The sequence below is a fragment of the Podarcis bocagei genome (genome assembly GCF_964188305.1).
Source record: "Podarcis bocagei genome assembly, chromosome: 1".
NCBI lineage: Eukaryota > Metazoa > Chordata > Lepidosauria > Squamata > Lacertidae > Podarcis > Podarcis bocagei.
Window position 1 is genome coordinate 52,146,397 of NC_138125.1, and position 27,923 is coordinate 52,174,319.

General features: G+C 44.9%; 2 protein-coding genes across 4 annotated transcripts in view; one reads left to right on the plus strand and one right to left on the minus strand.

Annotated features, from left to right (window-relative positions):
* The window catches only part of CSTPP1 (centriolar satellite-associated tubulin polyglutamylase complex regulator 1), a 161,090-nt gene extending 148,233 nt beyond the window's left edge, over positions 1–12,857 (minus strand). Inside the window, exons 1-2 of the mRNA XM_081165928.1 lie at positions 12,726–12,857; positions 5,131–5,270 (exon numbers count right to left, since the gene is read on the minus strand). Of these exons, the coding sequence (XP_081022054.1) occupies positions 5,131–5,162 (32 nt within the window). The 5' untranslated portion in view covers positions 5,163–5,270; positions 12,726–12,857. The remainder of the gene's footprint in view (positions 1–5,130; positions 5,271–12,725) is intronic.
* A 144-nt stretch (positions 12,858–13,001) lies between these two features.
* Positions 13,002–27,923, plus strand: part of LRP4 (LDL receptor related protein 4) — a 100,014-nt gene continuing 85,092 nt past the window's right edge. For all 3 annotated transcript variants that reach the window (XM_081163097.1, XM_081163098.1, XM_081163099.1), the window contains exon 1: positions 13,002–13,374. In XM_081163097.1, the coding sequence (XP_081019223.1) occupies positions 13,290–13,374 (85 nt within the window). In that variant the 5' untranslated portion in view covers positions 13,002–13,289. The remainder of the gene's footprint in view (positions 13,375–27,923) is intronic.

Consider the following 27,923-nt stretch of genomic DNA (forward strand, 5'->3'; position numbering starts at 1 on the left):
TATAGAACAAAGCAAAAATGACACAACCTCTTCGCTTAGATCAGACAATCCACAAATTTAAAAATGCAACGGATATGCACATAGAGCTCTAGAAGTTTAGAGTATAAAAATTCTTGTCCTAAATATGCTGTTTCAACCCCGCACAATTTAATGTGCAGGGTGTTTTTTAAAAAAGCCTTGCTTCTCCTCATTTTTGTTTACCACCCTCCTTTTCAAAAGTAACCAGGATCTTTGTACTATAAACCTCAAACTGCATTCAGAATGCCAGCAATTATTCCAATGCAAACTCCACACAACTTGTAGGAAATGAATTCCTAAGTGATGCCAAGGCTGGGGAACCCTAAGACTGATGCATACAGTAAAGAGATGGGAAGCCAGTGAAAGTCTGGCAGGAGGAAAGCGATTGCTTGGTACAAGTTTACCTTACCCCTCATGTGCCCACTCAACTACTTTGGTTGGCAGAATTCAGTTGGCACTACTGCAGGTGCCACATTTGTAGGAACTTGATTGTTGGGTGTGCCAGCACCTTCACTTTGGAACTCCCTGCCTATTGAGATCAAGCAGGTGCCTTCACTGTACAGTGATACCTCGGATTACATACGCTTCAGGTTACATACGCTTCAGGTTACAGACTCCGCTAACCCAGAAATAGTACTTCAGGTTAAGAACTTTGCTTCAGGATAAGAACAGAAATCGGGCTCCGGCGGCGCAGTGGCAGCAGGAGGCCCCATTAGCTAAAGTGGTGGTTCAGGTTAAGAACAGTTTCAGGTTAAGAATGGTCCTCCGGAACGAATTAAGTACTTAACCCAAAGTACCACTGTACTCTTTTTCTTTTTTTCCTTTTTTCTTTTTTGAGCCTGCTAAAAACATTCTTGCTTAGACAAGCCTAACCAGATGCTTAGAAAGTTGTGGCAATTTTAATCTGTTTTAGTATTTTAACTTCGTATGTTTTAAAGTACGGTTGTGTATTTTAAATTTTGTTTCAGCTTTTGTAAACCACTTGGAGGTTGTTGAGTTTTCTTGACTATTAAGCAGTACATAAAGTTTATGAAATAAATAAATTCTGTGTGGATTTGGAGATTGGGGCAGCGTGCAACAATATGTGTATGTCTGGAGATAACAGGAAAAGCAAAAAAAAAAGTAAAAAATAGCATCCTTGTTCATCTGGTGCATGATGCTGGCTAGTAGTGCCCTGTTCCTTATTTGCCCCGAAGTGCAGAGCATACCAGATGCTGATGGGTGAGAATTACATTGAACATACAGTAACAAATTCAGTATCTGTGCCTACATTGGAGGAAGAACTGGAAACAAAAAGAGGCTATGCAGTATATATATATAAGAGAAGAGAAGTTGAGGATGAAGGGGGAAACACTGTCCAGAAATAGCTTGAGGTTCCAGTAAACTGATGATTCAAACGAGCATAATGAGATTTCTTCCATGTTTTGAGGAGCTTATAATTTTCGTATAGACAGGGCATCTTTGTAAGTGCCATACACCTTGTGTACCAATATGGCACTGAACCATAGAAGAGTATACAGTTTAAAAGGGAGAAGAACATGGATGCAAAGAGACAAGAGAGCACAAATTGGAGAGAGACAAAAAGGGAAGGAAAGGACGAGCCATCCAACACAGCTCCAGACAAGATTTCTTGGACGGTAGTTGCCAAAATCAGTCTTATTTATTCTGTTGGTTGGTTGACCACAGGAGATCAGGGTCCTATTTCCACCTGAGGAGCAAAGGACTGGCCATCAGTCCTGAAGTTGCACATTAGGCTGCTTGGAGAGAGGAGCCATCATCATTCAGTAACTATTCCCTGTTGTGGGCTAGGTTGTTACGGTTGATAGCCTTGGGAGCAAAGTAATCGTACTGAGACCTACTTGTAGTGATTGCACTGTGAAGTTTGGTTGTATCATTTTCCTTTTGTGGTCTGTATTTCTGTTCCTGATTACATGGTCTGGTTAACCCTCACACTGACCTGGGTCAGTGCTTACACCAGAGAACCACATGCAAACGTCCTGTTAGGCAAATAATCCATCCAGATGCAATTCATCTAGCTCCAGCCACACAGATGTTATTTGAAAGTGGGGTGGTGATCATTACACATGCACTATACTGGCTGGAGAACAGAACCGGGTGGGGTATATAAGGCTGGTGGACATAAAGAACCTGGCCAATGTAAGTACCTAGCCACTTACAGCTTAGGATAAGGACAATTTGGTGCCGAGCTTCTCTTTATCAGGACACTGAAATACCTCAAGATCCCTAAACTGGCCAAGGTGGCCATGCCTGAACTACCTTCCTGGGGGTGATGAATCTATCGAATTTCTACAAACTACCGTATTTTTTTTTTTTAATAAAATTTTTTATTTGGTTTTCTGCTTTTATAAAAACAAAACACACACAAAGAAAAGACACAAAACAAAAACATGTATAAAATCAGCAAATCCCCATTTCATAACCTTGTTCCCTGACTTCCCCCCACCCCCCCCTCGTGCATCCCAGTTCCCAAGATTATATCAGCAAGTTGGTGTTTCTCCTCTTAACCATCTTATTCATCTTATTACCTCTTTTATAATAAAAATTGATTTTCCTAAGTTGGACTTAAGTTCTCTTCCATCGATTTTCATTTTGTCTTAATTAAGAGTCATATTAACCAAACCTAAAAGTCTTAAGAGTTTTTAAGAATCTCCTCTTCCCTCCCTCCCATCCCCGGTTTTTGTCCCTTCCCAATAGAAATCCAAATTCGAGATTCTCAGCCTGGGTTCCTCACGTCCGAGGCTTTCAAGTCTATTTCAGTCCCTCTCCGCCTGTCTTGTTGGTAGTCCTTTATGTCAATCGTCGAGTCTGGAAAAAGTTCTTTCACCATCAAAGTGTATTCTCTTCCCACAAGGAGATTTGAAAGTAACTGCTGAAAAATTTCCACAAAGCCTGTATCTTCAGAATCAAAGTCCAAACTGAGGCCCCAGTCATATTTCTTTATTTTAAGTTCCTGTATTCCATATTGTCCCGGGACCTCCTCCTTCTTCTTCTGTGTCTTTCGCAGACTTGTGGTAGATAAGTTCCCAGCGTCTCCTTGCTTGTGTTCCACAGATGTCAACTTTTGGTTGTTACTTCCCAAGGTTACTTCTTCTTTTTCTTGTTGTTTAGTCTCTTCCACCTCTGTAGATATTGTTTCCCATTCAGCTGTGGATTCTTTCTCATTCAGGTCCTCAATACAGAGAGCAGAGTTGCCTGTTCCCAAGGTCATAGTCACAAGTTGTTTATTCATGGCCAAGCTCTGCTCTTGTAAGGTTCCCACCAATTGAAACATCCTTTCGATTTCCACTAGTAACTTTCCTTCCACAGCCATTGTATCCATTGTAGTTTCACAGAATTCCCCCTAGAGGGAATCTGGTTACTTATTAGTCGTTTCTCCAACAGTCCTTTAACAAATTATTATTACTTTGTTTCCAACAATTTTGGCTCAATTATAACTCGTCTTAGTCCAGAGGGATCTTAGATAGCGATTTTTCCACTTTAAACCGCCCGTTTGACAGCTTTGACAGCTGTCAAACTCCGCAGCTCTTACACAGGCACAAAGGCAGGACTTTCCCGAGCCCGGGAGGGGGGGTTGTTTAAAACAAAAAGAAGGTTTCCAAAACTCCACTCTCCAGCCCAAAATTTCCTTTAGCCAAATCTTGAAAGTTAATGTCCTTTTTAACTCACCCCACCAAGGGTAGGCTCTCCAGCTTAGCTCTTATGTCGTTGCGTAGATCGTCTGCAAGGGGGGGGGGTGCGGACTTCCTTTTAGCACACCCCCCGGTCGTCTCCAATTCAGGGTAAATTTTTTTAAAGTCCCAATCCGTCTTACTCACGGGTGATTCTTTCAGTCCAAATTTTCAAGGAAGGAAGTCAGCGCTCTCTGGTCATGGCTCGCGGCTTCGCTCCACCGAGGTAGCGATCGACTCTCAGTGCCACGCCACCCCCGTATCCTCTCCGCAGCCTTTAAAAAGGCTCTTCGTGGATCAGGGGGGGCGCTTAAGGCACCCGCCGAGTCTTCAGTCCGCAGGTATCCGCGCCTGCGGTTTTTAAGGGTCCCCGCGTCGCCGGCGCGGCAAAGACCCGTCCTCGGTAGAGCCGATTCCCTCCGCAGCTCGGAGGGAATCCGCCATTTCCAGATCGCATCAACCCGGAAGTCCTGGGGGTGATGAATCTATCGAATTTCTACAAACTACCGTATTTTTTGCACCATAACACTCACTTTTTTCCTCCTAAAAAGTAAGGGGAAATGTCTGTGCGTGTTATGGAGGGAATGCCTACGGGTGGCATGCCTACGGATTTTCCTCCTCTAAAAACTACGTGCGTGTTATGGTCGGGTGCGTGTTATAGAGCGAAAAATACGGTAGATGTTAGCAGAATATATTTACAGTCCTTGACGTGGTTTGTTTGATTGTTTGTGGGTTAACTTCTGGTTAACTCCATGGCTTAACTCCATGGCTTAACACTGTGTGTGAAATATTGTTATCTAAACTTTCCCATCTGTTACATTCTGGACTGAAAATAAAGGATTCCAATATTTTTAAAAGATCCACAGGTGATCTTGAGGTCACTGCCTTCAGTGCCAGGCAACCTTAGTAGTGGCTAAAAGGACAAGTTGGCTCAAATCATAGATAAACATTGAGTTAGGCTAGAGCCAACAGATTTTGAAAGAGAGAGAGAGAGAGAGAGAGAGAGAGTGTCAAACACACCTCTTAGGCCTTTATTCAATAAGCATGTAGATAAAGGAAGAGCCAATCAATATGACACACAAAGGCTCAGAAGCCCTTTAACACCATCCTCATCAACGGCCTTAGGAAAAATCAAGTTATGGCATAAAAAGGAAAGTGTTTTTGTTAAGCACATATATCCAGGCATAACTGAGCACTTTCTGTAGTGGAAATACATTAAACACAAGAACATAAGAAGAGCCTGCTGGATCAGGCCCATGGTCGACCGTGTCCAGCATCCTGTTCTCACATTGGTCAACCAGATGCCTGTGAAAAACACATAAGCAGGGTTCGAGAACAAAAGCACTCTCCTCTCCTGTGGTTTCCAGCAACTGATTTCCAGAAGCTTTGCTTCTGAAGCCTATACTCCATGAATTTGTCTTACCGTCTTTTAAAGCCTTGTAGGCTGGCAGCCATCACTGCTTGTAGGGAGTGAGTTCCATAGTTTAACTATGTGCTGCATAAAGAAGTACTTTATCTGCCCTGAATCTTCCACCATTCAGCTTCATGGGATATCCATAAGTCCTAGTGATACGAGAGAGGGAGAAAAACTTTTATTATCTCTTCATTTTCTCCATGCCATGCATAATTTTATAGACGTCTATCATGTTAGCTCATACTCATCTTTTATCTAAGCTAAACAGTCCCAAATGCTGCAACCTTTCTTCATAGTACAGTGGTGCCCCGCAAGACGAATGCCTCGCAAAACGAAAAACTCGCTAGATGAAAGGGTTTTTCGGTTTTTGCGTTGCTTCGCTAGACGAATTTCCCTATGGGCTTGCTTCGCAAGACGAAAACGTCTTGCGAGTTTGTTCGCTTTTTTCTTAAAGCCGCTTGAAGAGGTGCAGTTGCGACGGACCGTGCTTCGCAAGACGAAAAACATCGCAAGACGAAAAGACTCGCGGAACGAATTAATTTCGTCTTGCGAGGCACCACTGTAGCTGAACTTAAGGATTATAGTTCTGCTCTTTTCAGGCTGTTCCCACTTTCCTGCAAGTATGATCCACTGAGCTCAAGTGAAAAATTCTACCAGGATTTCAGCAACTTCCATCTGACCATCAACCAGCGACCGGCACCCACTTAAACCAGTGTTTCCCAACCGGTGTTCCGCGGCACACTAGTGTGCCGCGGAACGTTGCCTTGTGTTCCGTGGGAGGGAGGTGGGCGAGTCGGGTGGCGAGAGGCGGGGCGGCGGCGGCGAGCACACGCGGGGCGGCGAGCGAGCTCCCTCCCACATCCCATCGCCGGCTCTGCACCAGGCAGTAGAGCTTGGCGAAGTCGCCGCGCTGGAAGGCCAGCAGCGTGCGCGCCTTGGCCAGGCTCTCGCCCGCCTGCGCCTCCAGGCACGGCGCCTCGGCGTCGGGCGGCAGCGAGCCCAGGAAGCGGCTCAGCCGGCCGGGGTCGCCCGCCTGCAGCAGCGCCTCGCACACGCATGAGACCTGCTCCGCCGAGAAGCGCGGCGAGCGCGGAGGATCGGGCGCGGCGGAGGCCAGCCCCGCGCTTGGAGAGGATGCAGCAGCCGTCGCCAAACCCGATCCTCCTCCTCCTGCTCCGCCGCCATCCTCTGGCTCTCGGCCGGGAGGAGCCTCCGGCGACGGGGCGGGCGCTGAAGTTGGCAGAAGTTGGCGCGCCTCCTCGGCAGCGCCTTCGTCCTCCTCTTCCTGCCTCTGCTCTCCTCTGGCGGCGGGGGTGCGCCGCCCTCCCCGGCCGGGGGGCTCCCCGGCCGGGGGGCCCCTCGCCCGCCTCCGGCCCGCTCCCCTCCCCCTGCGCGCTGCCCTAGCCGTGCGGTTCTCCTCCCCCTGCGCCGCCGTCCCCTTTCCACATCCTAGGAGCCGCAGTCCGCCTTCCGCCCCCGGGCCGCGGCGCGGCTCCCAGCCCGGGCTGGCTTCCGCCTCCTGGGACGCGCGCCCACCCTCGCGGCCCCCCAAACTTCGGAGCAACTCTCCAGACGCTTCTCCCCCGCCTCGGTCTCCCTCCTTTCCACTTCTCTTCCCCCCTTCCTTCCCTCTTTCTTTCTCTTTCTCTCCCACCCGCCTTTCCTTCTATTAACTTTCCTTTCCCCTTCCCATGTAGAACAGTCCCTGCAAATAAAAACCTAGCATATTTGGAAGAGGGATGCTAGCCTAACCATTACCTTCTATGCTGTTACTATTTTTTATTTTTATTTTTACATAAGTAAAAAGTGACCTTTCCCCATCTGGCATGGTGGTGTGCCTCGAGATTTTTTTCATGAAACAAGTGTGCCTTTGCCCAAAAAAGGTTGGGAAACACTGACTTAAACTAACAGGGTGGAAGGCAGAGAAGCCATAAGTAGTTAAGAGTCATAGCCAATGACACACAGAGACAACTCATTCCAGTGTTTTGCCCATCCTTCTCCCTGCTGAGTTCTTCTAGACTGACACTGAGAGTAAGGAGGAGGAATCTGACAAGCAATGACACTTCCAGGAGGCAGCCAAGTGGAGCCTGGCAGACGGCACTGTCAGATCGGTGGAGCAGTGCCCCCTTTGCCTAATGGATCAATCTCCAGTGCCTGAGCCTGGGCCATTCCACACAGCTGGCCCATCACCTTCTGGACATTACAGAGGCAAAGCGATAGGTCACTTGCTCATCAGGATTGGCTGGACACCACAATGCAACCATGCACCATCTTATACAGTGCTACCTTAATCCCCAAATGTCTTGGTACTCATACGCATTGGTTCCCAAATGCTGAAAACCCAGAAGTAAGTGTTCCTGTTTTTGAACGTTTTTCAGAAGTCAAATGTCTGATGTGACTGTTGGCTATTGTTTCCAGGGCACCTGCACCAATCAGAAGCCACGCCTTTCTTTTCAAACATTTTGGAACGGATGAAGTTCAAGAACCAAGGTAACCACCTGACTGCTGCACACGTCTACCTGTTTTTCTTCGAGCTACCTCTCAAAGCAAACCAAATGATTCATCATCTATAGCCAAGGAGTATATAAACACATTTGTTCCAGTCCCTAGGAAAGAAAAATCTTGGGCATTGTATAACTACAATATACACCAAATGAACTGAGGAAACAGATCAATAAGGTTTTGCCTATGACTGGACAGGTCCAGAACTGGAACTGATGGAACACATTTTTTGTCACCTCTCAGATAAAACTGCTCTGGCATATTATCAATTATCAGTAGCCCAACCTGGATAATGATATTTCTCTCATGCAGGCCTTGGCTTGTCCCTGCTTATAGGCAATCTAAACTGACTTCTTGCCCACAGCCACAGGCTACTTAAGACAAGAGGCCTAACCCTAGAGATTAGGCCAGGGGTAGGCAAACTAAGGTCCGGGGGCCGGATGCGGCCCAATCGACTTCTCAATCTGGCCCGCGGATGGTCCAGGAATCAGCGTGTTTTTACATGAGTAGAATGTGTCCTTTTATTTAAAATGCATCTCTGGGTTATTTGTGGGGCATAGGAATTCGTTCATTTCCCCCCCCCCCAAATATAGTCCGGCCCCCCACATGGTCTGAGGGATGGTAGACCGGCCCACAGCTGAAAAAGGTTGCTGACCCCTGGATTAGGCCCTGCAACAAATCCGGACACCAGTTCTGTCCAAGTAATGATGTTACATGACTGAATAACCTCAGCCACACAATGAAGAGCTAATTCCTTACAGAAGCAAGCTGTCATCTGTGCATAATGGGGGCCTGAACTGCACACACCTCAGCTTAACTGGGGCTTGCATTTTCAAATCAGATGGAAGGTGGTCTGAGGAGCAACACATGTAACCGGAGTATTGTTCAATAAACTACAGGGTACATATGGATTCTGGCTAATATCATGTGTACTCAGCTTCAAACACCAGAACTGGCAGCACACTGGAGCTGGAGTAAAAGGTAATGTGTACACAGTCTTCTTTTCCCAGAATAGGTGTGCATGGCATCATTAGAGAGATAGCATTAGCATAGAAGCTGGTGTTGTGAATAAGCCACTCTGTCCTTATCTTGTATGCATTTGCATAGAAATTTCACAGGCAGATTGCTGCATAGATTTCCTGCCCTTTTGAACCCACTGTTTACCAACTATCGCCCCCTCTCCTGCAACTAAGTAAATCTGCCAACTGAAGATAACACTGATGGAGTGAGCTCTTCTCCACAAAAGCTTAGGTCACAATAAATCTGTCACTCTTTTAAGGTGTCACAAGATTATTTGTTGTTTTCAATCTGATCAAGCAACTTTGTGTGTGAGAGACAGACTCCTTGTGGATTATGGCAACTTCACCTCTTTTGGTTGCGGCAAACTGGTTTTTAATAGGGTTCAGAGTTGTCTATCGCAATTCCAGTCTGTGAGACTCTGATTAAGCCTGCTGTCTGGAAGTAGTTTCCCCCCCAATAGTCTGCTAAGCACTTTAAATATTTAGGAATATTACATATATACAAAATATCTCACCTAGGTGTAGGTAGGGAGTTTCAAAGAATATGTGCTTGCTACACTAAAAGATTGACTCTTCACCAATATAGAAAGAACATTATAGGGCACTTGTAAAAGTACACAGATCAAAGCAGTAAAGTAGACATGGAAGGAGCAGTGCGATCCTGCAAGTAAATTAGCCCAAAGTTGTAAAGTCCTAACAGTATACAATAGTATACAACTTGGCCTATTAACAAACTGGCAACCACTCTGATCTTTGAGCAGAGATATAGCATGCTGATAGAATCTTGCTCCTTTCAGCAATTGTGCAGCAGCATTCTGCACTAAATCCAGCCACAATGGAAGCTCCACAATGAGTGCATTGCAGTAATCCAGGCATTAAGTTACCAATGCCTAAAGTTATCCTGGTTTAGAAATGGTCACAGCTGTCATACTACCAAAAGCTATTCTTGGCCACTGAGTGACACAGCTGGATCCAGGAGCATCCCAGACTGCGTACCTGGCTCCTCACAGGGTGTGTACAGCATACAATGCAGACAACTGACAAATAATTCACTCACAATGTTGCTGTCTTGCCTGATTTCAAGCTCAATTTGTATTTCCCTATCAAGTCCAATACTGTATACAGATTGTATGGAGAAATAAAGCTGTTACGTTTTTAGAATAATTTGTATAGTTTATGAAGCAATATCCTGCAATCGAGTACATTCTCATAAACAAAACTTACAATAACTTTGTAAGTACTATAAATATTTCAACAAATTCCACATTAAAAGGTTGTTCAGTAACTTTTTTCTTGGATGCCTCAAGTAATAGTTATGAAATAGGCAAACTTGCTATTAGAATGTATGGAACCAATGGCTGCCAAAGACCTAAGACCCAAAATTCATGTGACAATCACAGATCAGAGTTCCAGTTGCCTACCTCAGCTGTCTGGCAACATTTACAATTGCAGAATTGCCTTCATTCCAAAGTTATCTCTGGTGGTTTCACTTCATCAGAGGCGCCAGATGTACGCAAATTCTTGATTTCTATACAGAATAGCTGTTGTGGGTTCAGTAAGTAAGTTTTTATTTTCAGATTTTTGCTAGGACCAGAATCTCACACTTGATGAAACTTTAAATACAACAGATCTCTGAATTTAAAGGAACTGGAAGATGCAAGAGCGCAGGCTGCATGGCACACAGAACTATTCTCTCCAACCAACCCCTCACCATTTACCAGCATCTGCTGTCTAAGGCATCCATCTCTTTCTGCCTAAGGGTAGGGCTGGCCTTGCTAGAATTATTTTTAGGATAACTGACCTAGCATTAAAGAGAGGCATGAAATGCCCAGTGGTTTGCTAAGAAGTTTCCTTCCCATAGATTAGTGGTCTGTAAGAGTTATGGGAAAGATTGTGAACATTCCTCTTTTTTGATCTGGACTACAGTATTTCCCTTACTTTCTTCCATATCTCATGGTACTTTGCACAGTATTTTAAAAAACAAAAGCAGCCATGTTGTTCCATAACATCAAAGGAAAGACCAAAACCCACAGTCAAGCAATACTTTTATTGGGACCAACCAAAATGTCACAAAATTTACAATATTTTGAGGAAACACAGATCCTTGCATGCAGCAAAGGGACGGAATGGGGAGATAGTGTTGTCAATTTAACAATACGTTTTTTGGAAGGGGGTTATTAGTCTCTATTGGTTTTTATTGTAGCTTTTTGTTGTTGTTCACTTAAAAAGTTATTTCTGTGCAATGGTGGCTTTGCACTAGTGGGGAGGGATTTCATCATAGATGTTTTGCCAATCCTTTTATCCACTGCAGCCCTTTGTGTTATATCCCACACTATTCTGCAGCCCCCCCCCCAACTTCAAGTATTGAGTGAGAGAGGTATTGGTGAAAGTCAGGTACCCTGCCTTCAGGGGCAGATCTGCTATGAAACTAATGAAGTTTAAGCTTCAGGGTCTTTAATCCCAGAGGGCCCCAGAAGCGACTTTAGCCCAGGCTGCTTTTAAAAAATGAATCTAGTAGAAGACCCAATCTGAGTCGCACAACTCATATTGATTATTTTGTTGTTGTTTATATTTCAACAATCCTGAAGTTTGAGAGTTGGTAGTGCAGATGTTGTAGAGGTGTGGTGATCTGTCATGGAACAACCCCAGAAGATATCAGGCGTTACCTCATTGCTGGTTGTGAAGGGACCCCCATAACAGTTCAAGCTTCAGGGCTCCAAAAATGTAGGTCTGTCACAGCCTGTCTTGCACGAGTAAAGGGCTTTCTTCTAGTGTAAAGCCACCATTGCATACAACTCACTGTTATGTACTGAGTTGAATAGGATCCAAACTGCAGCAGTCTGATTGGTCCTAGAACAATAGGATTCAGAATGCAGCAGTCTGATTGGTCCTAGAACAATGCAGCAGTATGATTGGTTGGCAGGAACCACCCAATCCTGCTCCAGATAGAAGTGAATCCACAACCTGATTGGCTTACAGTAGAATTCCGGAATTAGCCAATCATGTTCAGCCCATTGTGTAAATAATGTATATAAAGCAGATACTGTGAGGGGACTTTCATTCATTCCTCCTCACCACTATGAGCTGAATAAAGAGCATGAAATCACTTTGCAACTCTTGAGTATATTTCACTCACTATATCATTTAAAGTTTTATTGAACTAGCTTTAAAAGTGCATACCACTTTCCCATTTTGATGAAGTACCAAAAGCAACCAGGAAGAGTATGTGTGAATCTTCAATACCTGCAAATTGAAATGAGTCCAGTGTTATGCATCTGGACACAGTGAAGTGGAACTGCCGTATCTGAGCTGAGAACAGGGGTGATGTGTACATTTGCACCTGCTGATCAGCAAAGGGAGGGGAGTTGTCCTATATGGTGTGAGCGAGGCAGTGGTTTGCAACCAATCTGGGCACACTATGGGAGAAAACTTCCACTTGTGTTCAAAATGCTCTGAGCCTGTAAGGGGTGCAGGTGTGGGATGGCCTGGTGCTGGTGGTGATTTGAGAGCCAGCAGTGGCGTAGCGTGGGGGGTGCAGGGGGGGCCGGCCGCACCATCTGGGGGTTAGGGTTAGGGGGCGCAAATCCACGGGTTAGGGGGCGCAAATCCACGGGTTAGGGGGCGCAAATTACTTGCCTTGCCCCGGGTGCTGACAACCCACGCTACGCCACTGAGAGCCAGTGTAGTTTTGTGGTTAGAGTGCTGGACTAAGATCTGGGAGATCAGGGTTCAAATCCCCACTCATCCATTGGGTAATCCCATTGGTAGGTTAGGCTAGGCTGAGAGGCTGTCATTGCCTCTCAGCCTAACCTACCTCAGAGTTGTTGTGAGGATGAACTGAGGAGGAGGCAAAGAACCATGTACACCACTTTGAGCTCTTTGGAGGGAAAAGTTGGGATATAAATGCAACAAATAAATCATAATTTGAAGGGCTCTAACCCGGTGGTAGAGCACCTCCTTTGCATGCAGAGGGTCCCAGGTCCCTCTCCAAAAAGACCAAACTAGTTTAGGAGAAAAGTAGGTCCCGTGTAGGAAAAGGTTGAAGACTCTTAGCGTAGTAGGGAGTCCTCTGAGTTAGACTACCTGAGTCAGTACACAGCAGCTGTGGGCTCTTGCTGAGGCGGGAAGGCGACGTCAAGTTGCCTTCGTCTTCTCCCTCTCGCAACTTGGGGAAACGTGCCCGGCCGTGTAGCCGCCGCCGCCGCTCCTGTCGGCGAGAAGCGAAGGCGGAGGTTGCCCCTTCGGGACTCCTCCTCCGAGGGCAGGGCCGGGGGCGGGCAGGCGGAGCAGGCAGCCGGAGGGAGCCCCAATCTCGCCGTCGCGCTCCTGCGGGGTGGAGAGAGACGTCGGCGCGGGGTCGAGTGAAGCAGCAGCCGCCGCCGCTCCAACCAGAGCCAGACTCACCGCGAGCCACCCCGGCCAGTCCTGGCGCCTGGTGGTGGCGGCCGCTCTTAGGAGGAGGAAGGTCGCCCGGCCGGCACCGCGGAGAGAGAGAGAGAGAGAAAGAGGGAGAGGGAGGGACAGAGAGCCGCGGGCGCCGTGCAGCGAGACGACTCGGGAGAACTCAACTTTCTGCTCGCCGCTCGCCAAGCAGGGGAGAGGCTGCGTCGTGCAGGGGCTGCGGGAGCTGCAGCAGGGGTCGCCACCATGAGGCGGCTCGGGGGCGTCCGCCCGCCTCCTCCTCCTCAGCCGCTGTTGCTGCTGCTGCTGGGAGCCCTTTTCTACGTGCGAGGTAAGCGCTTCCGAAGGGACACCCCCCCCCCGGTTTCCCGCGCTGCTCTCAGCCGCCGTGCGCTGTGAACTAGACGCGGCCGCAGCGCAGGGCACTTGCGTCGGGGAAAGGCTCCTTTCTCTCCTTTGCCTTTCTGCCGTGCGGCGTCCCGCGGTCGAAGTTGCTCCGGGCTTCCCGAAAGGCGCTCGGCCCATGCTCAGGCGCGCTCGTCTCGCTTCACGTTTCGGACCGAGCCCCGCCTTGAGCTCTCGCCAGGAATCCCCGGACTCGGCCAGTGGCGTTTTTCTGGCCCTCATTGCGGGTGCTCCTGTGTTCTGCCTATACAGAGCTGCCCCCTTTTTCCTAGACCTGCAGCCCTCTCTGGGCACGTACCTGCGAACAAATCCCGCGGAACAAAGCAGGACTTTTAAATAGCACCCAGCGCGCTTAGGTTAGCGTTGCAGGGAACTCCCCCCCCCCTTTTCTTTGCTCCCCGGGGTCCTTGCCCTCGTGGCTGTGGACCAGAGAAACCTCCTCGCAGTCTTCCCTCTCCTCCTCCCTTCCCCCACCCCTTTGTTTCTAAAACTAGAAGTGATGGCATCCAAGTTTCGGAGAGTTGGTGTGTCGGAGAGAGTTGCCTGTGTTCATTGGGCAAGGGTAGAAAGAGCACTCTGCACATGCTACAACCACGTCGCGTAATGATTTGGAACCCCCCCCCCCCGGCCAAATCCGGCACACACTGCCCGAGCCGCTGGTGGCGGGGAGGTGCTCTGAGGCAAAGCCTGGCTGAACTCTGGCTCAAATTAAGCCCGCTCCCTCCACGCGCAGGAGCAGCTGGGTGGAGCGGCGGCGGCGGCTTTGCTCATTTGCAAGAGGTGCTCGAGTGTTTCTGGCGCCGGCGCGCGGGGCATCCCGCCGTGCTAACTACCTGCTTTCTTCTTCCCTACTTGGCATTGTCTTTGTCCCATCCGTCACACGCACGCCTCGTTCTCCGGCGATTCCCTTCCTCCTCAGACTTCGCAGCTCATATTGTGTAGAGCATGCATCTGTTCGGGCCGCTGATCGGCTTTCCTGTCCCAGCCCTTCAAAGGTTTCTTCTTGCAACCCAACCGGATCCCTGCAAAGCCACAGCAAAGGGATCTCCACTTCCTTCATGTACTCTTGCCTTGAAACATGCTTGCTCTCCCCCCACTCCTCCAAAGGGCAGCCGCCGCTTTTGATGCACATACGCCCACCTCCTCCCCTCTGAAGTTGATCTACTAAATTTATCCCTTTCTGTTCACCTCCCCCCCCTTCTCTCTCTCCCTCCCTCCCTCTTTCTGTCTTGCCCTGCTGCGGGTGAGTGAGAGACTGTGGCATTGTTAAATTCAGTGCTGGAAGGTTGTATGTGTGCAGGTTATTTCTAGCCTTCTCTTGCGTGTTGGGACAGCAGCCCTTCCTCAGCAGGAATGCAGCTGCTCTTCCTACCAGACAAGCCCCTTAAAGGTACAGACCTGCTAGGGTGGAATCTTCGGCTCCGTGTACTTTCTTTTCCCTCAGATTTTTTGTGGTCTTGGGCGTGCTTTTATAGTAGTAGTAGTAGTAGTAGTAGTAGTAGTAGTAGTAGTAATAGTAATAATAATAATAAATGCTCAAAATGAGCACCCATAATAAATGCTATGTTGGGAGCAGGAAAGCATGTGAAGAAGAAAAAACCAGCTTTCTCCCTGCCTGTTGCTTAGAAGGAAGACTGTGCATCTTAAGTGTTTTGCAGTGCTGTATTTGAAACTGATGTAGAAAATGTGTTGTGGTTAGTGGTTCACAGATGTGTGCTGAGCACATTATTGGTGCTCAATAAACAGTGGCAGAGTAATAGTAACTGTGTTCTTGGAGGGGGGGAGATATGCTCTGCTGTTTATTAATAAATTGAAGTTGTTGTTTGGGGGGGGGAGAGCAAAGTTTTCCAGATGTTTGTGGACAAGTTGACATTTTCTGTAGCAGGAAGTCGGAAGCATAAATGCATCTTCCTCTTCTTTTGGCTGCTGCCTGTGTAATTTCATCCACCTGTCTCTCCAGATGCTGATTGGGAGTTGCAGGAAGTCTCTGCCTTAGAAGTATTGGCTCCCAATCATTCTCACAAGCATTGGCCTTGGGGCACAATGAGGTTGTGTTTAGCTTAAACAGTTCCTTTCTGATCAGAATGCTGCTTGCGCTCACATAACCCCCCCCCTTGCAGTGGCAGGAGCGATAGTTTGAAAATGCCGGATAGAACAGGCGGAACCTTAATTTATTTTTATTGCTAACCGGAGGAGTTTAAATTTCTCTGGCAAGTTCTGTGAGAGCGTAAAGGAACAATTTAAAGGCTAGACCACTGCCTAGATAGAGGACTGGGTGGGATTTTATTTTGGCTCTTACCCAGGTGCTTCTATTTAATGTGTCCTGGCAGTTAATGACTGTTGGGGGGGTGGTTTGCTGTAAAGTGTAGGTCATTTGTCATGCTTGCTTGTTAAGTGGCAGTGTGTTGATGTCTGCAGAAGGCACTTTTATGCCAGGTTGACTCAGGAATAGCAACATCCATAACTGAGGCTTCATTCCAGCATTATTCTCCTGAGTGTCCCTCTGGGGAAAAGGGCTGGCGTTTATGCTTGAATAAACAGTTTAACACATTTTCTTCCACATATATGCATTCTACTTCAGTTTTTCTACTTACTGATTTTAGTTTTATCTCCATTTGTTCCTACTTCCTTGCAGCGCTGAAGTATGCTAGATGAAATAAAATAATAAAAATTAATTGGGAAAAATAATTTATGCTTAAATTTAGGATACATGCAAGAGCTGGTGCCTCTTTGTTTTTGTGAACAGTAGCTCCAGTGTGATTGTGAAGACAACTTCATATGCTTAAAAGGTTAATAGAACGAAGGGCACAAGCAAATAATTTCAGATAAGAAACTCTTTCCTGTTTAATGTTGTGATACTGTACCGTGCTGTCAGGCTGCACCTTTATTTGTACGGCATCTGAGTGTGTGTACACAGGATATCTGCTCTCCCTATTCCTATTCACAGCTTTTATGTGGTGTCCCTGTTGTGCTGCTCCATGTCAGTATCTATGGGAAGATTTAGGTTCTTCAGAAGTGAGGCTACTGTGGCTGTGTGAGACCTGTTGGTTGGCCTTTCTGTGGTGCCGTTTGTTCGTAATCAATAAGTTTGTTAATATTGCATGCCTTCATGACTTCAACATGGTTAAAATACAGTGGTACCTCGGGTTACATACGCTTCAGGTTACATACGCTTCAGGTTACAGACTCCGCTAACCCAGAAATAGTACCTTGGGTTAAGAACTTTGCTTCAGGATGAGAACAGAACTTGTGCTTCTGCGGCAGGAGCCCCCATTAGCTAAAGTGGTGCTTCAGCTTAATAATAGTTTCAGGTTAAGAACAGACCTCCGGAACGAATTAAGTACTTAACCCGAGGTACCACCGTATAGCAATGATTCAAACAGAGTATAGCACACATATTGCTGCATTTTGTCAAGAATTTTGAATGACTGCCCCTTGACCTTAATTTAATAGTTAATAGTAGAGAGGAGTTGGCACTCCAATCAAATTTTAAGAGAGATGCTTGAACTTAAGCACTTGTGGAAGTTTCATCCTCTGTCCTGGTAGCTTTTATCTGTGACATGCAGTCACTCAGTATCATGAATGTACTAGCAAACTCCCAATTATTATGATAGATGAGATGTTTGTGGAGGAGAGTTTTAAGGACTCCAGAGTGGAAAGGTCAGCGAAGACCAGTTCCATCCAGGTTCTGGCATGGAAGACCCATCTTAACTTCAGTTCATTGTTGTGCCCAGGTGCATCCTTTACCTTTTCTCATAGGAATTCATGACAGCCATTAATTTAGAATCATAGAATCATAGAATCATAGAGTTGGAAGAGACCACAAGGGCCATCGAGTCCAACCCCCTGCCAAGCAGGAAACACCATCAGAGCACTCCTGACATATGGTTGTCAAGCCTCTGCTTAAAGACCTCCAAAGTAGGAGACTCCACCACACTCCTTGGCAGCAAATTCCACTGTCGAACAGCTCTTACTGTCAGGAAGTTCTTCCTAATGCTTAGGTGGAATCTTCTTTCTTGTAGTTTGGATCCATTGCTCCATTGTGTGCAAGAAAGTACAGTCATACCTTGGTTGCCGAACAGAATGCATTCCGGGAGTCCGTTTGACTCCCGGAACCATTCAAAAACCAAAGCACGGCTTCCAATTGGCTGCAGGAGCTTCCTGCAGCCAATCGGAATCTACACTGTACGATGGGCTTCCAAAAATCGTTTGAAAACCGGAACACTCACTCCCTGTTTTCAGTCATTTGGGAGCCAAAACATTTGGCAACTAAGCCGTTCGAGATCCAAGGTACGACTGTTAAGTGCATTCAGAAACAGACACCTTCTGGAAAGGGTGCTAAATCTACCGTATTTCCTGCCCCATGTGATTTCAACAATGGAGAACCCTGCCTGCTTCCATCTCTGCACTCTCACCATGGTTTCTGTTTCTTGGTCACACCAGAGTGTGAAAGAATATTGGGAACTGGTGCTCCTAATGCCTGAATCTCTATATACTTGTCTGTATTATATACAGTATTATTACCTCCCGTAATAGTTAACTTGGATGGTGAGTGCTAACAGGGTTGCAACCCAAACAAGGCTGCTGGAAACAAAGAGGGAAGGTATTGGTGTGCCACAGGGAATACTGAAGTTTTCAGGTGTACAAAAAAAATCATTTAAAAAACCCCCAAACCTAAGGCGGCATCTACTTACCCAGCCCCACAAAAACCTGCTGTATGAGGGCTGAACATGCTGTGTCGCCACAGAATGATGTGTGTTAGTTGGAAAAGAAAATCTGTGTATGAATGGGGGAGGGCCTGACTAGTTGACTAGAACCCTGAACCAGGAGCATTCCTTCTGGAAATTGAGGACACAGTGCTATGTATGTGTGAGTGAGTGGTACAACATTTCCATATATGGAGACTGAGACTCTTTTGGCAAAGTTCTCTGAAGTCTTCAGCGGATGTTCTTCTAAGCCCTGTTACCTAAAATTTGTTAAACGGCTCCTATCTGGGACCTTCAGCAGCCTATACATACCCTTTCCCTAGTGACCCATAGGAGCAGTTTTGGCCTACCTGTGCTAAAAAATGGTTGCAAACTTTGGGGGCTCTCCTGAGACTATTGCACATGATAGAAGAGGAAAGAGACCCGCAGGTTAATTTGACGGTAGCTCTTTGCTTCAGCAAGTACTATGGCAGCTATAAAAAGAAGGCTGATAAGATAAAAGTTGTTATGTCGGTCCTGAAGTTCAGAATGCTAGATAATAAATTTACCAGTGTACATGTCTGGCTGGTATGAATTACCCCTGCCTTTGATATTTGAGATACCGTACTTATTTATAGGACCCATCCTATTCCTGTGACTATACTTTTTTTTAAAAAAACTTTTAATATTGAATTTTAAATTGCTGTAACCCACCCTGGGATCTGCTGGCAAAGGGTTGACAATAAATGATGATGATGATGATATATGCAGCAAACCAAATTAACTGAAGGGTTCTGTTGATTGAACCCTTTTGATTTACCCCTTTAAGCAAGAAAGTATGTAGAACAAGGAGCCTAGTGACACCTAGATTCCTGCTTTTTCAAAGGTCTCTTAGCTCTTTGGACCTCTGGATTCCCATTTGACTTTCTTTGCTCTCCGAATCCCCCCCCCCCCCGCTTATTCTACTTAAGAATTTCTCCTCGGCTGATTGGAGATGAGTACTTTGAATTGTACTTAGAATTTACACCTTACCTTGTACGGACTGAAGTAATGGAAAATAATCTCTGTCTGGGAACTGAAGAATGTAGTTTGGAGGTTTTTAAGCAGAAGTCTAGTGGTCATCTGTCACGGATGCTTTGCTTTGATTCCTGCAATGCAGGGGGTTGGACTAGATGACCCTAGGGGTCCCTTCTGATTCTATGAGTATTGTATAATGGAGTACTTCACAGAGGCAAACTTTTCTAATCTTTAAACCACTTGGTAGACTCTGGAAGGCTACTATTAGGTCAGTTTGAGTTCACAGTTGTAGCTCCTTTTTAAAGACAGTTTTCCTAATCCGGATAAATTAAATTATTCCTGTACCATCTAGTTTAAGTTTTTAAAGGTTATTACACAGACAAAGCATATGATTTGTAGTAGACTCAAAAGGTGGGGTAAAAAAAATGGTGGGTGTAACATTCCCATCATTTTTAAATGAAAGGTTTTGCTAGTTTGCTGCAGGGTAATAATAGATATTTACAAATATTTTCAGTCTCAAACAAGTTACACTCCTCAATAAAAGTAATACCTATCTTTCCAGTTATGCGTTCAATAGCTTCTCCTCATCCTCAAAAGGAGGTGGCAAGTAACACCGTTTTTGTCTGTGAAAATGAGGCAGAAATGTAAATAGTTACACTTCTCCTTATGTTAGAATGCAGATTGTCTGGGATATTTATTATTATTATTGTTACTGTTTCTTTACTGACAGGTTTTGTTTGTTTGGAAAAATGCTATTCAAGGTAGCAAATAAAAAGGATTGGGAGAGGAAAACATGGAAGAAACAGGCCACCATTTACAAAAACTGCATGTGTGTGTGTGATATATATTAAAAGGGTGTACACACATAGTATTAATGGCAAGGCAGCCTTATAATAAGCTTGGGAGATTGGATTACCGAAAAGCCCCACCAGCTGAATCTTGGTAGGAGATCAAATAAATTCTGAGGAGTTTCTCACAATTTGCTTTCCTTATATTCTTTTTAAGGGGTGACAACCATGAGAAATGAATACAAATACAGAAAGATTAATTGTCTCTATGTGTTTATATAAAACGTTTCAGGTTATCAGAATTTTTGTTTTTACTCATTTAAAGCTATTGTAGTGTTGCTCGATATTTTTTTCTTATTTCCATGGAATACATAGAGTGCCCTTACTGGTTTTCTCTTTATGGGCATTGAAGTATGAAAAAAAGGTTCCCTTAATTGATGTGGGACTGAAGCATACTAATTATGGTGCTCTTACAGCATTCTCTCTCTCTCTCTCTTTCTCTTTCTCTCTCTCTCTTTCTCTTTCTCTCTCTCACACACGCTATATCCTATGTAAAATAACAGACAATAATGCAGATTATACAGTGGAACAAGTGCTTTAAGACAGATACAATATGAAGCTTTGTAAAAATCCCTCCGTGAGATCTCATGTTTGTGTTTCCATGCAATTTTTAATAAGCTCTTATTCTTTCTTCTTGCTGTGCAAACCTTTTATGCAAGCAGGAAAACTTGACCATGCAAAAGTCATGGTTTTGAAGATTTAACTCTTTGACTGCCGCTGTGATTTCATTTATTTATTTATTTCATAAAATTTACATACTGTTTGATTGTCAAAATAATTGAAATGGTTACATTGCAATGTTTTGGTGTCATCGCCACCGCCCCCCCCTTGCATGCGCAAATTTTGTCGTGCTTCAAGCGAAAACAAGGACTGGGGGGAAAAAGCAGTTCATAGGAGGATGGCCGGCACCGTTGCTGTATCTCTGCATACCTTTTATTGAGACTGCCACAGTGCCTGCTGAGTATTTGGTGCCCATTTTTTAAGTACAGTGGAACCTCTCTTGTCGAACGTAATCCGTACTGGAAGAACATTCGACTTCCGACAACCGAGGCGCAAAGTGGCTGTCTGCAATTTCCATTGAGAAAATGGAAAAACACGCAGCGGAAGCCGTTTTGACTTCCGAGGCATGTTCAAAAACGGAAGCATTCACTCCCGGGTTTTTGGCATTCGGGTTCCGAAATGTTCAGCTTCCAAGATGCTCGAAAACCGAGGTTCCACTGTAACACATTCCATTACCCTGTGCCCAAACATTTCCGAACAGTTAAAAAAGTATACTCTGTTAAATATTTATTATCTTTCTAGTTTGTGAAAAGCTGAATGCGCATCTACACATGCTCATGCTAGAGTGGTGTTTCTTTTAGGAGTGAAATACAATTGGTGTAGATATTGGTGTAGATACAACCACTATTGAGTTGTATATGACTTGGGGATGTAGCTGCAGTTAGGAACTCCCACCCTCATTTTGCCACTTCTCTTGTATTATGTTGTAAGCTGCCCAGAGTGGCTGGGGAAACCCAACTAGATGGGCGGGATATAAAACAATAAAACAACAGCAACAACAGTCCTGGAACAGATGCAGATTGCCTTGCTACTACTATCTCTCCAGATAAATAATATTCTGGATACAGTCTAATTTTACAGAGGAAACCATGAACCTGTTAATGAATTGTGCCTGCCAAACACAGATTAGATAAACAAAGATCTTTGCTAAATCCCCTTTATATTGTTGTTTCTGTGGCTGTTCCTTTAATATTACTTAAGGAAATCTTTTCAGGAATATGATAAACCATTTCCTTTTTGAAAGTGCATGCCCTTTAAAAAGTATGCTGCTGGCTTCACCTGATGGAGGAGTCTTTGAGCTGGGCTTCTCTTGGCATTCTGTATGCTCACACTGCATTAATTGGCATACTGCATTTAGTGGCTGTCTGCATTTCACACAAATCATGACAAAGAACACTAATTGCAGCTGTTGTCCATGAAGTTAATGTGTCTAACGGTTCGGCTTTTACCATTGAGTTTGCAGTATCTTTGGTTCACTGACATGGCTGTTTTGTTAGGCGTTGGTCTTCTATGGGATTTTGTTCCCTGTGCTGAGTGTTAGGGATATCAGTTTAATCCAGGGGTAGGCAACCTAAGGCCTGGGGGCCTAATCCGGCCCAATCACCTTCTAAATCCAGCCTGCGGACGGTCTGGGAATCAGCGTGTTTTCACATGAGTAGAATGTGTGCTTTTATTTAAAATGCATCTCTGGGTTGTTTGTGAGGCATAGGAATTCGTTCATTCCGGCCCCCCACAAGGTCTGAGAGACAGTGGACCGGCCCACAGCTGAAAAAGGTTGCTAACCCCTGGTTTAATCCCTCTTCTCCATCTCGACAAGAACAGAGTTTGCTAATATAGAAAGCAAAGTAAAGTGTATTCCCTTCCACTACCATTGCTAGATTGTAATCCCAGGCATTATTGGTCTTGTTTGTTTTGTATAGAGTTGGTAAGAGCAAAGTAGTGCCCTTTTTGATTGCTTGAATGTGGATGAGACCATACTTAGCTATTCCTCCAGCATTTCCTTTGGAGTGGTGAGATGATCTATTTCATACATGGGGGTCCTAGGTAAAGGTAAAGGCACCCCTAAACAATTAAGTCCAGTCGTGAACGACTCTGGGGTTGCGGCGCTCATCTCGCTTTACAGGCGTTTGTCCACTTCCGCAGACAGTTTTTCCAGGTCATGTGGCCAGCATGACTAAGCCGCTTCTGGTGAAACCAGAGCAGCGCACGGAAACACCGTTTACCTTCCTGCCGGAGCGGTACCTATTTATCTACTTGTACTGCATGCTTTCGAACTGGTAGGTTGGCAGGAGCAGGGACCGAACAACGGGAGCTCACCCCATCACGGGGATTCGAACCGCCGACCTTTCAATCGGCAAGCCCAAGCAGCACAGTGGTTTAACCCACAGCACCACCTGTGTCCCGCATGGGGGTCCTAAGGTTGCTGTAAATCAAGTGTTTGTGATTGCTCCTCTCCTCCAACAACACAACTCTTTAAAAATGGTTCTAGGGCATGTGAATGCATACTCATTTGATGATCCAGCATAGTCTAATTATACATAGTTAACTCTGTGAATTGATGGAGTGTAGTAGATTCTGTAGTTTGAAACTGAGTAGCTTCATTTACAGTGCCATCCTATACTCAGAAATAAGCCCCACTGAGTTCCAACGAAGTTTGGTCCCAGGTAAGTGGGTATAGGATTGAAGCCTCAACCATGCAAGTGTTTTTGATGACTAGAATTGCCAGTGTGGGAACAAATTTATTCCAGTGGAAAGCTTTATCATTGCCCCATTGCTAAGTAAGTTGCATCAATATTTGTGACCTTAGAATTGTAATGAACAATGTTGGCTCTTGCTGTTTTGTGGAAAGGTTGACATTATGCATTTTCTTTCTAGGCTAAAATCACACATCTATTTTCAGATGCTTTAATGACCTCCCTCCTCACAGTCCCCACGCATAAGTTACGGTTTTACTGCTTTAAATATCACCACAAACTCTCCAGTCATTGTGGAAGAAGGTTCTCTTTCAACCTGCCTGTGTTACCCTATAATTGAATGTGATCCTATCTCAATGCAGTTGGTGATGGTGTGTAACTTCTCTCTACCTTACTTTTCTGCCTCCTCAGTCACCATTCCTCCTTCCTATTGAAACCAGCCTGATACAGGGGGAATCAATTTCATAGATCCTTTAACAACTTTCTAAAATAATACCATATGCATCAAGGCTGATGCACATGCATGCTTTTTGAAAGAGAGAAGGCAGTGTAATTTTTTTTCTTTGGTTATATATTGATATTTCTTTTCACATTTCTTTTTTCTTTATATTTTCTTCTTTTTTGCATTATTCCTTTATAAATGAAAATCTTTCAATAAAAAGTTTTTATAGTACATGTTGAACTTCATTTTTGTATTTTATATATGTATATCCAAAGCATGAGGGTGGCTCAAAAATACTTTTAAGTTGCATGTATGAAATCCTCTTTCTTTTATAGCCAGGGTTGGATCATAAATGAGTTCATTCAATTGATTAAAATGTCTGCCCAGCTTGAATATGTGTTTGCACTGCCACTTCATGTCCCTTCTTTACAAAACATACAAAGGTTTTAAAATACTCCATCATACTGTTACCTCACATAAGATTACCCGTGGCTAATAGAGAAATTTATCACTTGCTTTTCTTCCCTAGTTACATCTGCTGACAAAAGAGTCCAGTCAAGCGGTTTCTGACATCCGTTGTGTCATCGTCGTCTCCGTGAAGCTCCTAAATCTCACATAAGCATCGCTGGTATTGGTTATACAGTTGGCCCACATCTTACGCAAGGGATTGGTTTCAAAGGTAACACGTATTTGTTGCAATTGTGTATAGCCAAAATCGTGTTACCCTTGGAACCACCCTGAGGCTAGCCAAGCTAGGCTGCCTTCTAGAAGGCAGTTGGTGAGGGGAAGAGAAAGAGCATCCCTATCCATCCTAGAGCTGGGGTGCCTTGCCCTGGAAGCAACAGCAAGAGCTTAAAAGCCATTTTCGTGGTGAGTCCACTCGTGGTTACCACGACAAGAGCTTTTAAGCTGTTGACCTTGCTTCTCAGGCTCATTTGACACACAGACTGTGGGACTGGTAGGGATACTCTCACGAGATCATAGACCACACCCGCCTTGCCCACTTATAGTTGAAATAGTGTAGGTTAAATGTGCTCACGGTGCACCCTGTTTGTTGATCAGAATAATGATCCTGTGGAAGCTGGATGGATGATACATTATTGTGATTTACTTTGGGAAAATCCAGTGCTTACTGAATAGCAAACAGTGAGTTCTTTTTAAAAACCAAACCAAAGTGATCAGCACAGAAGTAGTCTTCAAAACACATCTACTAATCACCAGCACATCAATTTATTCCTTGTTACTAAGATAGGCAAGAACTTTAGTATTCTTTCTGTAACTGGCTGGCAGTCCATCCCAGTTTACGGATTATTCTGTCCCGGTTGCATCATTGTTATTGTTTTAATATTGCATGTCTCATTAGTGTTCAGTCATAATCGGGCTAGCTCTCTGGTAGAGGGTGGTGACCTAGCTTTCCCTGGTTTCCTTCTTGCCACTCCTCTTTATGACCCCTGTTGTCTCTTTGTTTTCCCCTGTTAAATTTGTGCTGGTGATGTGGCATGTGTGCTGTTTTTCCAAATAGCCTGAAGTTGGCTGTAACCAAGAGCAGCAGTTAAATAGAGCCCAATTTCGCTGCTTCCTGGCGTTCAATTGTTTAACTCCATTTTCTGGATTTCTGCGGTTTTGATTTACAGAGAAGCAAACCTCCCTGGTGCCTCTGGGCATCTCTTAAAGCCATTAGAACAAGCTCCATTATTTTCTGGTGCTTAGAAATTCTTCTCTTCAGTCCGAGCATCCATCAAAATAATGTATTCCCTGTAAAGGCTTCTGGAAAATGTTTTAATGGGACCTTTTCACACTTGGGGACAGTTCTTGGATGGAAGAGAAATTGGGGGAAGAGGGAATGCGGGTCAGGCTCATAGATGGTCTGACTCTGCCTTGCACTGAGGAATGACCTGAATCCTCTCTGCCTTTACCTCTGTGCAGAGGGAGTGGTGTGAACAGAGCAGAACCAAAGCTGGCCACAAAAAGCGCTGGGAGGAAGAAGAAGAAAAAAGGCCCCACTCTTGACAAAGAGGCAATTGTACAAAGGTGCCGTATAATTTATCTCCAGGAGTTTATTCCTGGTTGCTTTTCCTGGAAAGACCAAAAAACTGCCTTCCTCTACTCACTGTTTCCCTCTTCAAGGGATATGCTGGAGAGGAAAAAGAGAAAGAGGAAACATTTATTAGTGAAAGACCCATCTATCTTCCACTCTCCTTCTCATGCCTATGCTCTCCCCACTCCACTTGAAAGGGCAATGCCTTTGGCAGGAAACCTACTCTTGCTATTGGTCTGCCAAATGATTCAGTTTCTTTTAAGTCTTTGCCTCTTTCCTAGTTCAACTCTTCAAAGTTAAATCGGTCTTGGAAGAGTTGTTTGAGGAGGTCTGCTTGGTGTGCACTTGAGGTCATGGGAACTTTGTTCCCATTGGGTTGGATAAATTGTTCAGCAGATATTTATTTTGGTTAATATGGCATACACGCAAAATGAGATACAGTCAATTTGCAATTTATACACAATTTAACTTGAATGAATTTAACTTCACATGCTTGAACCTAAAAAAATTAAAGTGGACAGTTTTTCTTGGGGGGGATGGGGGGACATTGGCAGTCCCACCTGCCATTGCACTCACCTTGGGAGAGCATTTGGATGTTCAGGGAGCATGTTCAGCAGCCTTTGGAGAGTGTGTGTGGCCTTGGGAGAGAGTTTAGAGGTGCAGGGACAGTTTCTTTAGACTATACACGATTTCGGCTTTTCGCGCTATCCCAGTACGTACTCCCTACATAAGTTGAGAGTTGAATATGCTAGTTAAAAGCAGTGCTGTTGATAAAAATCCATCTTGACATAGGGTACAGCAGGCATTGTCAGGGGGCACCCACGAGTGCTGGGTTGGCTCTGAAATCTTCCCCTGCCATCTGCAAAGCCTCTGAGCACACACGCATGCACACACACATTTACTGCCCCTTGGTCATGAGGTGACAAGGGTGTATACCCTTTTCTCCCTTTAAATTGACAATGAGCTAAAGGACGAAGTTGGAAGAGTGTTTTTCCAAGGCCAGGTTAATTTGACTGGATCTTACTTTTACCCACATCCCTTAGAAATGTGAAGTGTGTATACACACTTTGTCTCTTTCAGTCTTGTGGGGAAGACCTGATCGAGGGGAGAGGAAGGGCCAGAGGTGGGGAGGGGAGCCCATAGCGCTCACTCGAAAATCTAAATATGTGCATGGGCCAGAAATGGTTGGCAACTCCTGGGAGATGCAGAGTTGACATTCTGGCAATGTGGGAGCATTTATGTATTCTCTTCCATCTGTTTTCATATATGTTCAGTCATAGCCTTTAAGAAAGTATTAGCGTCAGAGCAAAGTGTTTATTTGAGAGGAATAAGAAGGAAGGGAGTTCAGAGACAGAAGGTGTTGCGGAAGAAGATGCAAACTTAGCAGTGAGGGACAATTATAGAGGTGCCTCATCAACAAAGAGAAGAAGGAGCAGAGGTGTTGGCAGGAGCCAGTCTGTCTTCAGGCACAGAAGCGCTAGAGCTTGAAGAGGAAGATTGAAACTGTAAGGCCTGAGTGGCAGGTGTGAGATGCGCTTTGCTGATTGCATATTGAAGTGCTAGATGAAGGGGTGCAAGGCATCAACGGAGGGGAAGTGGAAGGGAAAGGGTTTTAATGCTTTGCATTGAGGACAGATGCTGGCAGAGTTTTAATGGGGGGGGGGGAGAGTATCGAAACATATTCAGAATTTTGATTTGGTTTTGTATTTGCCACTTTCCCAGCCACAAAGCTGAGAACAAACTGGCTCACGGGGAGAGGCAAGTATTAAAAATAGCAAACCACATAATATATGTAAGATAAGCCATATCCACACAGGTCAGACCATCCTGTGTTAGGGTGCTAAAATATCAACAACTCAGCCAATGGTTTTGGTGACTGATTTTCAAGAAGCTGAGAGATCAGGGAGCACATGACAGAGGGCTGCAGAATACAATGAACAGGGAAGGTAATTTTAAAAGATAAATATATGAGAGTAAATGCTCCAGCATTGGTTCAGAATTAGGTTGTGTTTACTACATCAGTTCTGTGTGTTTTGTTTTCTAGTGGAATACACAATCTGCACATAATACCATATTTCATCATTAATATTTTAACAGTTTTTAGATACAAAAATGGTTAACTCTGTAAGTAAAATGTTTATTCTATTTAACAATATTTTTAAATGTATGGTGCTGTAACAAGGAATATATA